General features: G+C 39.1%; 1 protein-coding gene across 5 annotated transcripts in view; it reads right to left on the bottom strand.

Moving 5' to 3' along the window:
- AIG1 (androgen induced 1) overlaps positions 1-12,402 on the bottom strand; it is a 230,441-nt gene that overhangs the window by 129,262 nt on the left and 88,777 nt on the right. For all 5 annotated transcript variants that reach the window (XM_057528087.1, XM_057528086.1, XM_057528085.1 and 2 more), the window contains exon 3: positions 12,064-12,165. In XM_057528087.1, the coding sequence (XP_057384070.1) occupies positions 12,064-12,165 (102 nt within the window). The remainder of the gene's footprint in view (positions 1-12,063; positions 12,166-12,402) is intronic.

The following is a 12,402-nucleotide window of genomic DNA, read 5'->3' on the forward strand; positions in this document are numbered from 1 at the left end:
GAAGTGGTGGAATCTAGTTGCTATAGCTGCAAATTAAACAAATAAATGAGACACCATGGAATGCAGCAAAATATCTGTGGTCTGATTAGTTCATATTTGCCATATGTGTGAATATTAGTAGTCGAATTCTGAGTTTAAGCAAAGTTCTTTTCAAGAAGTGCAACTGAGGGCAAATGCTTAAAAATAAATAAAGAAGATCTGAAGCCTATGTCCAAAGATAAATATTTTACATTTTATATAAGCCTTTAAGGAATTTCATTAACTTTTTAGGTTAGGAGTATATAAAAATTCCGTGTTGCTACAAATACAAGATTTCTACCAGGGCACCTTCCCTGGAAGCTTTAGACAGAGTTTGACACTAATTTGTTACTTACTATATGATGATAAGTTGAAATCATTAGCTAAGGGATGTACTTTATTTTATTTTACCTTATCTTTTCCCATCCTATTTTAGAGGATTTACATTTATTTGGCCTACCATGTGGCAGGCACTGGGCTATGTACTTCCATGGCTACAATCTCATGAATTCCCACAATAAGCTTTAAATTCTCCACTAGTGGAACTCGGCAGAGAAATTTAGAAAGACTGTTGAGCAGAGAATGCTATTCTGATTAGCCTCTTAAATCACATACACTAAACTGTTTCCATAGAATAATAAAACTGGAGAAAACTACGGAGGTCACTTGGTTCAGTTCCCTTTTCTAGGTGGCTCACAGGTCTGCATCTATTTGAAGTACGGCATACAGAAACGGAGCAGCTTTTTTTGAGTTTACGTGGTGTGAGAGAGAGAATAGAGCAAAAAAGACATTCTGTTGTGTGTGCGGTCAAGGCAACAAGGACGTATAGAAAGGAATGTTTAGGGCTTCCCTGGTGGCGCAGTGGTTAAGAATCTGCCTGCCCATGCAGGGGACTCGGGTTCGAGCCCTGGTCTGGGAAGATCCCACATGCTGCGTAGCAACTAAACCCACGTGCGCAACTACTGGAGCCCACGTGCCTAGAGCCCGTGCTCCGCAACAAGAGAAGCCACTGCAGCGAGAAGCCTGCGCACCGCAATGAAGAGTGGCCCCGCTCACCACAACTAGAGAAAGCCCTCATGCAGCAATGAAGACCCAACGCAGCCATAAATAAATTAATTAATTAAAAAAAAAAGAAAGGAATGTTTATTAACATCGATCTTTTTACCCTACACATATAGAGAGTAGCAATGTTAACAGCAGCACGTGGACCTATAAGATAATTAGATCTATTACCAGATCACATGAATTAATGTATTTGATAAGGATGAAAAAGTTTGCATTAAAGGGAGACATTTCCACCAATCAGGGCTAATCTTTGCACTTAGGTTAAAGCATATCTTAATTAGATCATTAGGTGTAAGCTCCTTCTCTGAATATGGATATGGCAGAACAATAGGAAAAAAAAATCACTCTTGCTTAGATGAAAAGGAAAATAATTTAAAATGCCAGGAATGTTTACCAGTGTCTTGATGAAATATGTTTGTGAGCTATAATGACAATTCATGTTGAAAGACATGTCTTTAACTCGATGTTAAAGCTCCATGGAGAGAGGCCCTCGGTAGAGCAAGTGCCGTGGGGTCAGGCAGCTCAGCATTCTACTCCCAGCTAGTCCCCTCACCAGCGGGGTGAGCTTGGACAAGCGGACATCATTCTCAGTAACAGTTACTGCTGCCTGCTCTTCCTGTCTGCCACCACGTATGTCATCATCATCTAAATACCTGTCTTGACCTTAGGAATCAACCATCCTCTCCACGCACAGTTACAACGTAGTTATAATTCACTGCTCTGAAAAATCAATTATGTTGTTACTGACTTTACTCAGAGTGTTGTCTCCAAAGCAACTTCAACTCAATGGCACAAACTTAGGCACCGCAATTCAAAACAAAGAATACATCATTTTATTAAACCCCAGTGTATCCATTCAATGATCCTCAAGTTCTTAGTCCTGCAGCTTCCCCAGAGCCCATCCCATATTCACACTGCATTTAACAAGCTGCAATTCCCTAGGAATACATCTTAGGGTCCTGCAATTTGTGGAAAAACAAAAATAACAACAACTTTAAATCTTAGCTTAACCACACTGGTCAGGTAAGAATGATGTGGAAGCTTTAGCGTAGAGAATAGGGAAACTGCCAAAAAAGTTGATGGAAGCTTGGACAACACTAATAAGCAAGGACGATTGCACTTGCCCAATCATGTGAAAGTGTAAAAACAAATCTAGACAAGCTGAAGCCTGGTCAGCAGAGAGAGTGTGATGAAGGGCGTGTATACCATTTCCTCAATAAACGTTTACTGAGTGTGCACTTAATCCCAGACACTATGCTAGGTTTTGGAGGAAAGGATAAAAAATTTTGTTGTCCTTTATGGCCTCATAGCCAATTGGAGGAGTAAGCAAGTAACTGAACAGTAACCAAACAGTGTGATGAGAGAAAACATAGGTGTATAAACAAAGTGTTATGAGTGCAGTGAGAAGACCTACTCAGATGCCGAGGAGCCTCTGGGCTGCTTCACTCATAGGTGGTGTCTGAGAAAGAAATGCAGAAAGGGGGCATCAGACCTTCAGTTCTTCTAGAAAAGTAACTGAGGCAGCAGTGCGGAGAGAGGTCTGGTGATGAGACAGTGGGGAGGAGAGAGATGAATTGAGCTCGTTGCCTCAGTTCAGTTGAATGATGATGAAGCCTTGAACTAAAGCAAGGATGGTGGAGGTTAGGAGGTTGGGGCAGACTCGACAGCTACTTTGGAGGTATATACGATATGGCTTGCCAACTAAGTCTGAGGGGTCTGGTAAAAAGGAGCTTTTAGATGCATCTTGCCATTATTGAGAAGGAGATGAAAGATGGGGTTACAAGATTTAGAGGAGGGGTTAATGAGGTTGTTTCAATATGTTTATCTCAAGGTCCTTGTGTCAAATGCAGAGTGTGATGCCCTATGAGACACTGGACCAGGAAGTACAGACTTGGGAATAACTCTTGTAGGGCAGAGATAGAAGTCATGAGGGAGAGTGAGACCCTTTTGGAAGAGAACATGAGGAGAACAAATAGGACTGGTGTTTCAATCTTGAATAATGGATGAAGGGACTGGGCAGATTTGGACTTAAAAAGAACGGAAGACTCAGTTCCTTATGAGAGTCTTTCCTAAGCTGAAGACCCCATGGTCTTGGTCTACTACTGAAGCTCCATCATCAGGGATGCTCAAGCAGAGACTGAATTTGCCAGTATATTGTTCAAGTGATTTAAGTATCACATGGTGTATGGACCAGATGATCTTTGGAGTCACTTCCCAAGTCCAAGATTCCGGCATTCTGTGCCTCTGTGACAGAAAATGCAGCTTTTTTTCCCACTTCACTTTCTTTGGCAGCCATCACTGATGCTTGCTGAGGTTGGAACTTCAATTAAAAGGGAACTGGAAAGGATATAGGGATGGACTTCTGCCAAGGAGTTAAGTCTGTGGCTAATGAATGATCTGTCTGTGGTAGTGAAGAAGGAAGCCAGTTCCCAGGACAACACCTGCCTGCCTGTCCTCACCCGTCCCCCAACTATGAAGAGCTAAGGGCAGATGAATGGGAAACATATGAATGAAGTTTACTTTGAAATATCTATGGATTTAAGGATTAGGGGTAAAAAAACTTGAGTAAACCTCTCTTTGGGTTTTGCTGACCCCAAAATATCTGAATATAATTTATAGACCTTTTGATGAACTCACAGTACTGCTGGGCCTGCTCATCTATTAAATGTAGCAAGAAAAAGGGCAGAGTGTAAGCCAAGTAATATTAGCCTTGAATTCTACCCTTGCATGGAAAATCAGTTCTACAAAGGAATTTGTGATGGCAGAAAGTTACTTTAAAAAGGCATCTGGCTATTACGCTAGAGAAAAAATAACTAATACCCAAATAAAACAATCAATATATGGAAGAGCTTTTCAATACATTTGATCCAGGCTATTACTTATCTGGCCTGTAGCTCTTAGATGTTCCAAGGACCCATGGTGTGTTCTTCAGACATCAATTCTGGCCTTTTCAGGTAAGAGAAACAATATATGTACAACCAATAAGCCCCTCTGGGGGGACAGCAGGCCATGCATGCAAGATTTGGCTGCAGTGCAGCTGAATTTGAAAAGTGAAGTAAAATACAAGTTAGGAAAAAAGTGAATGGTTTGCGGTGGCATTTTCTGTCAACAATTATGGAGGGGAAACGAGAAAGAGTGGGATAAAAGAGAACAAGAGAAAATGTGGACATAGCCTATTGATAAAGTCGATTCATTCATGCAATGAATTAGGTACTGTTCCAGGTGCTAGGGATAAATCAGTCACTAAAACAAAGATCCCTGCCTCTATGGAAATTAAATTCTAGAAGAAGGAGATGGATAATAAGCTCTAAATACAACATATAAATAAAAGCATATAATATGTCAAAGACAGTAAGTGCCATGAGGGGGATAAGGAGCAAGGTAAGGGGATTCCGGGGGGACGGATGGCTGCAGTGCCGAATAGGCTACTCAGCATAAGCCTTACTGAGAAAGTGCCATTGAGCAAGGATTTGAGGGGGGGTGAAGAAGTGAGTTAAGCAGATCTCTGGTGGAGAGCATTCCAAGACAAGCAGAGTGCTTGGTGTGTTCAAGGAACAGAAAGGAGGCCAGCTCAATCTACTAACATCTATTGATTCATCAGATGATTATTGAGTACCTACACTATGCCAAGGACTATGCCAGGTACTGAAGAGAGAAAAATTAATCCCCAAAGCTCAAGAAGCTATGAAGGAGATATGGTATTTAAAACTGTGTGGTTTGGCCGTGACATTGTGCCTTCTTTACCCTAGGACATTTTTAACTCCCTTTCCCCCCATCTTCCTCTTTCTCATCTCCTATTCAATCTCCCTCCTTTTCGTGGCCATTTCTCTTCTCACCCATGATGTTCCCTCCTTTCCTTTTCTCTTCTCTCTGTCTTTTCCCCTTCCCCATCCTAGCCTCTCTATCTCCTCCTCTTCTTTCTTGCTTCTTTCAGGACTTTTTCTTTACCTTTGATTTTCTGTAGTTTAAAAGTGATACGCCTAGGCATAGGGTTTTTTGTTTGTTTGTTTTGTTTTATTTTGCATTTATCCTGTTTGGTGTCCGCTGAGCTTCCTGGATTTGTGGTTTAAGGTCTAAAATTAATTTGAGGGAAATTCTCAGTCATATTTCTTCTGTTTCTTTCTCCTTCTTCTCCTTCTGGTAATCCCATCATGCATCTGTTACACCTTCAGTAGTTATCCCATAGTTCTTGGATGTCTGTTCTGCTTTTTCAGTCTTTGTTCTTTTTGCCTTTCGGGTTTTGAGGATTCTATTGATATATTTTCTAGCTCAGAGAGTCTTTCCTCAGCTGTGTCTAGTCTACTAATAAGCCCACCAAAGGCATTCTCTATTTCTGTTACAGTGTTTTTTATTGCTAGCATTTCTTTCTGGTTCTTTCCTAGGATTTTCATCTCTCTGCTTACATTGCCCATCTGTTCTTGCATGATGCCTACTTTATCCCTTAGCATATTAATCATAGTTGTTCTAAATTCCCAGTCTGATAATTCCAACATCCCTGCCATGTCTGGTTCTGATGCTTGCTCTGTCTCTTCTAATTGTGTTTGTTGTCTTTGGTATGCCTTGTGATGTTTTTTTTTTTGATAGCCGGACATGATGTACTGAGTAAAAGGAACTACTGTAAAAGGCCTTTAGTAATATAGTGGTGAGGTGTCAGAGGAGGAAAAGTGTTCTACAGTCCTATGATTAGGACTCAGTCTTTTAGTGAGACTGTGCCTCTGGACTATGAACTTCCCAAGTGTTTCTTGGGTTTTTTTTTCCCCCTCAGGTAGGACAGGAAGGCTAGAGCCCGCTGGAGTTGGGTATGTCCCTCCTCCCAGGTCAGTTAGGCTCTGATGATACCTCAGCAGGTTAGACTCTGGTTAACTAGTTTCCATTAAGGTCAGGCTTTGCTAAGAGCTGAGTGTTCTGATGTATTTCACAATGGTTCCTTTCTCTTCCCTCTGCTGGAAGCATGAAGGGATGTTTCTCTGAAATTTATTCTGGGAATCTGGTTGAGCTCCTGCAGGTAAATCTCACAATATTGTGGGAACCTCTCTATGTCTGGGCCACCCTGGACTTTTTCACTCTCAGGTTGTCCTCTCTGAGCCTCCAGTAATCCATCAATTACCATTCAGGTTTCCCTCCCCGGGTGCTGGTTCCCGCAGTGGTTTCTGCTCAGGAGACTCTGCTCCAGTTTAGTTGTTATTCTCTGTATTTGCTTGTCTGTCTCTCTAACCTTGGGGCAGTGGTTTGCTCTATGTTCTCCCTTCTCATATGGATCCAAGAAGCGTTGTTGATGTTTTCAATCTGTTGAGCTTTTTACCTGTTATGACGGAGTTGCAACTTCCAAGCTCCTCATATGTGGAACCAGAAAACCCTCTTCGTCTCTGCCTCACAAACTTGTTCAAAGGTTTCTCAAACATCATTTAAAAGAATACATTTTCTCAATTTACAATATTTCCAGTTGAAATAATAAATAAGAAAGAAAATCGACAAAAGCTAAAATAAAATACCTTAAAATCCATTACTGATTTAAAAGAGACAGAATAATTGAATCTTCATGTCAAACTTTAGAAGGGCAATATCTAACACAGGAGAACTGGGCTTGGTAGAACTAATGATCACAAATGAAAATTCACAATGGAAGAAGCTAAAATCAGTAAAATTTGACACGAAAAAAGCTTACAGACGAGAACAGTATTCAATAATTCTGAAAGTATCTGCCTCACTGTGGATGTAGCTCTCCTTCTTGTTCTTTGGGGTCTTATTTGTTTTCTTTGGAAGGTCCATTGGGAGCCTTAGCAAGAAGTTCCCAAGAAATTTCTGACCTCTGTTCCAGTCTTACTTTTATTTTTGAAAATTTTCAGATATCTTCTAGTTACTTTAGAATATATTGTGAAAATTGAGAAAGGTAGTTTTTTCATATGAAAAAGAAGGTCTTCTTTCAACCAACAACTTATTCTATGAAATATCCAATATCAGGGTGGCAGACTCCACAGGTCATGAAATGCATAATCTTTTTATCCCAGAAAAGGAAAATTTCTATAAGTTGTATTATTTACCAAAAGAATAGTGTCAAATTTGAGTTCCTGCAAAACCAATGATCATCCAAGCAGTATTTAATGCCTTCTTTTCTGGGAAAGACAGATGTACAAAAACTTTAGTAATTACCAAATGTCAAAATAATATTGAACAGAATAAACATTTGCTTAAATTAAGGTTCTCTTGAGGATCAGTTACATATAAACAAGAACAACTGACAAATCAAGCATGATGAGAGGTGGGATTTATGTTTTTGTCTCCTGATAAATTATATGGGGAATGGATAACTCCTGTTGTGATTATAAGAACATCTAGGTCATGTCTGCTTAAAGATCTGTGGAATAATAATAATATCCCAACCTTCTGCAGTGCTTGGCATTCTCAAAAGCACTTTATAAACATTAATTAGGTCTTCAATAAGCTGATACTGTCTTGTTGGTTTTTTCCTGTTATAGCATCACTGAGAGTCTGCCATCTTTCTAGAGTTTAAATATTTATTTACTTATTGTTTTTAAAGTGTATTTACTCCATTGACAATGCTTTAAAATTATAATCAGCAGAAGAGAAATGTTCACAGTTCTACTTTCGCAACTAAGAAACAAGCCAGAGTAACAACAGTGCTTCTCCTTGCCAGAGTGAACACAGTCTGTTGGGGGTACTCTGTTGGTCTGGGAAACTGTTTTCTTACTTACCTTTATCCACTTCAAACATGCCCTTCCCATCCTTTAAAACTGCATGTGTTTTTCTCATCCCCTAACTACACAGTGCCTAGCAGGGTGCTTTGCATGTGGTGGGTTTTCAAAAAATGTTTGCTAGATTGAGTTAAACCAAAGCTCAGCCCCCATATGTGGCAGCCATGCGGAATCCTACCACAACTATCTGTGACCACTCTCATTACATTTTGGAAATTCCGATTCATTTGCTGATATCACTTCTGTTTTCCTTTTGTCTGATTATCAGTGGACTGAGAATAAAAGGTGACAGAAAGAAATAAATGTAAACTTGACATTCTTCTAAGTTTCAAAAGCAAATACACAAACATCCTTTACATTATCAACACTTAGTGAATGCCTAATGGGCATGTATGCTATTTGAATTGCTGGGAATACAAAGATAAAAAGGGTTGCAAGGACAGAACAATTTTTGATTTTGAATATTGAACTGACTCCATTTAAATGTGCTATACTGGGGCTTCCCTGGTGGTGCAGTGGTTAAGAATCCACCTGCCAATGCAGGGGACATGGGTTCGAGCCCTGGTCTGGGAAGATCCCACCTGCCACGGAGCAACTAAGCCTGTACACCACAACTACTGAGCCTGCACTTTAGAGCCCACGAGCCACAGCTACTGAGCCCGCGTGCCACAATTGCTGAAGCTCTTGCGCCTAGAGCCTGTGCTCTGCAACAAGAGAAGCCACCACAATGAGAAGCCCGTGCAACGCAACGATGAGTAGCCCCCGCTCGCCGCAACTAGAGAAAGCCCATGCACAGCAGTGAAGACCCAATGCAGCCAAAATCAAATAAATAAATAAATAAATAAATAAATAAATAAATAAATATGCTATACTTTATATGTTTGTATTTTTAGTTGTAATAAATTAAAATTCTTTGTGTGGAGGGTGTGTGTGTGTGTGCTATTTTAATGGAGCCTGGAGATAACCTAGTGTTTACACAGCAAGGGTGTATTACCCTTCTATTCACCCATTTCCTCTTCTCTTCTGCAAATAAATTCTAGGATTGCTTGCTGAGAGAAAAGAGGAAGACAATGGAAAGAAAGAGGTAGAATATTTTCCTTTAGTTACAATCATGTCTAACTTTTGGCAACTTTAGTGTAAATCAAAATTGAAACCCCTGTGGATTTCAGACCCTGTAAGTTTTCTCTTATGCCTGTTTGAATGCTGCAAATTCAAGACTGACTTGATGATTCTCCTGAAATGGTGTCATGATTGATAGACTTATACACTGCATCTCAGTTCTGTGGTTCAGGGCTCTGGATCCCTAGAAATTATGTTGGGATTCTTCAAACAATGAATATGATTCTATATGTAAGAACAGAGTACATTCTCTCTTGGAATTCTTGTAGTTATAAAGATCTAAGCAGGCAATAATAGTGAACAGGCCTAGAGAGCCGTAAACCATTTGCAGAAATATTTGACGGTTACAAATTAAACTAGGCAGTATTAAATAAAATATGTTCTATCCTCCTACATTCTTAGATATATTTTCGTAAAATAAAATAAAATAATATGATTGGATGAGTAGTAAAATTTATAAATTACAAATATAAATATTTAGTATAATATAAATATCCCCCAATTTTATTTTCTCACCTTCATTTCAGCAAATTCACTAAATATGTTTTTATAATGGAAATTCTTATAAAACTGGAGCTCTACTAACAGTATTAATCTAAAATATCAATTAAAAATAAAATGTAATTATAATTAAAGTGTATACAACTTGAATGTTTTCATCAAAACATGAACATTAAATACATGTAAAAATTTTAATGAATTATTTTCATACTTTAAAGTTAGGTATTCAAAAGTAGTTATTAAAATTAAAGGCAAATACAAAGTATAATTAATTAAATACAATTTTTAAAAAGCTGAAAATGCTGATTTAATTTTTTGATGTTTCATAAGTCATATTACACATTTTTATAAAGATTAAATTATTCATGATTCCAGCATTTAATGTTCATATTTTAATTGCCAATCCAAAGCATTAGCACCATGTTTTATGCATGATGTATTTAAAGTTTCATATATACATATTTAGAGTAATGTAAATTGTTTAACATTGCAAAATATTCCTCAGCCATCAAATCCAACATCTTTGTTAGTAATTCTGGAACCATGAATTGGAACATGAAAAAAAGCCAAGAAATGGTCATTCAGCTTTTCTAAGACAAAATTCATTGGGAAAGAAATCTACTGAGCTCATATTATCTGAGAGGACTTGACATGTTCGTTAATTTATCTTTTCCCTTTCCTAAACATTTTTGTCACTCAAATCCTCCTTGCATTTCTAAGTAGTGTTTTTCTCCAAGAGTGAGAATTTTAACCCATCAAAGTGAATCAAGGGAAAATTAGGAGAGTCCAGCTGAAGTTCTAATAACTTCATACAAACTTAATAAACCATTCATTCGCAACATTAGACAGTGCCAGTATCTGCAAAGATTGTGATTTATTCTCTGGCCAGAAGGTAACACTGTACAGTTTAGGGATGTAGACAACAGGCCAGATTGCCCAGGGCTCTACTTCTATAGCACATGATGCAATCATTTGTTCTCAGCTAAGGCCCTTCTGGTGTCAGAAACTTTCTAAGCCTCAGTTTCTTCATCTGTAAAAGGGATAATAGTTTCTTGTTCATAGAACCACTAAGAAAATTAAATTATATAGCCTGGCACATAGTAGGTTATCGAAAAATAGTAGTTATTAGTATTGACTGGCAAGGAATTATGGGGACTGGCTGTACTGCATTAGTCATCAATCTAATGATTATGTACTGGTCTTCCTATATGCCAGGTGGCTGGGCAGAGACGCAGGATTTGAAGGCTGCCATTTTGCACTAGCTGTATAACATTTTTGCGGACATGTACCACGGAGATATGAAAGTGCGCGGCCAGCACAGCTAAGAGCGGAGCAAACTTGGCTTGTAAAAGTGGGGAAAGGTTCCATGAAGAAGACAGTATACAAGCTGGCAGGATAAGCAAGAGTTTCCCAGTGAAGAATGGGAAGGGCATTGGGGGCAGAGACTTGCAAAGACTTGGGAGTTATGAAAGCATTTCCACATTCAAGAAAAGCAAAAAGTTGGAGAGAGGCAGAGTAACCATGTCAGGCTCCTGGTTAAATTTAATTGACAAGACCCAACTGATTTGTTTGTAACTAGACCTGAGGTGCCATGTTAATCATTCTACAGTGTGGCTCTAATTGGACTCAAGGAAAATTCCAGTTCTCTGAGATGTGCTACTTTTGAGGGGTTGGCTTACAAAAGGTTTGGTCAATGCCCCTCAGTACAATAATGTTTGTTTGTTACTACACAGCATTTTCTTAAAATATACCAAAATTGGGGGCAGAAGAGAAACACTTACTTTGGACCTCAGATGCGTGATTTCCAGTTCTCCATTTCCCTATAATTTCTGTCATGGGTTGCCCTTTTCACTAGGAGCACCCAGGGACACATTCTAAAAATTGCTGTAACCAAAAAATGCAGGCTTCTTAGTTAATAACAAAACAGTGCTCAATTCCAGAGATGGAAAGGGAAGACGACACAAAATTTCTCTGCAGAAAATATACCCTCAAATCTTGTCAAGCAATGTGCAAACCAGCCAAAGTATTTGATTTGAAACTTGTGAAGGTAACACATTGCTAAAGCATCTGAAAGAATTAGACTGAGAAGAAGGAAAAGACCTTGCAGCTGCAGGCAAATACCCTGGGATGGGCAGACCCTGACAAGGTGGACAACCACTGCTGAGGACACCTCCAACGTCTGTAGCAACTCTCCCACGGAAAGTAACAGCCCTGCCTCTCCTCCAGGGGAAATTCTCCAAGTACACTGGTTACTTTCAACACAATCTCATTGATGTGAAGTGGAGGAGGCATGGGGTGTCCATAGTGGTGCAGGTGGGAATCAATCCTTAGTCTCCAACAGGGGACAAACCTTTGAATGGCACAGAAATTAAATCCATCCTGGAGTGAGCCAATTGTATTATACCTAACACCACTGACACCTCTTGTAAACTATGGATTCATCTACTACGTAGTTTTAATAGTGACTCGATTTCATGAGAAGACCTTTTTTATTTACGTTCAGTTTTCTTCTCTAACTGTACTCTCTCATTATAATTTTCAATTCACAGCTATTTAGGTAGATTCTGTGGACAGTCTAAATGAGAAAACAGCTCTTTAGTAGATTTTTTTTAAAATAAAAGGAAATCATTTGTTTTAGTCCACTTACCATTCCATGATTCAGCCACCCTGGGATAAAATTATCAAGCAACTTCGGGTAAATCATCTCTCTGTCATAGGCATAAATGATCCAGAACACCGCTACAACGAACTGGAAGGGAAAAAGAGATCCTTTATTTCAAAGGCACCAACTGTCCACAGCATACAATTTGTTGGTTATCTATTGTTCAAAGAACCCAACAAAACTATAATTTATAATGAAAGACAAATCAGTAAGCCAGCTAATAACTGCAAAGATTGTTCTAACTTCAACCCATTAGTGGTAACTGTTGGGGTCCTTCCTCTTTCCTTGATCTCCCAACTGTGTTCTCTCAGGCGAAGGGCTCTG

This window comes from Balaenoptera acutorostrata, chromosome 14, assembly GCF_949987535.1.
Source record: "Balaenoptera acutorostrata chromosome 14, mBalAcu1.1, whole genome shotgun sequence".
In the NCBI taxonomy this organism is placed as follows: Eukaryota; Metazoa; Chordata; class Mammalia; order Artiodactyla; family Balaenopteridae; genus Balaenoptera; species Balaenoptera acutorostrata.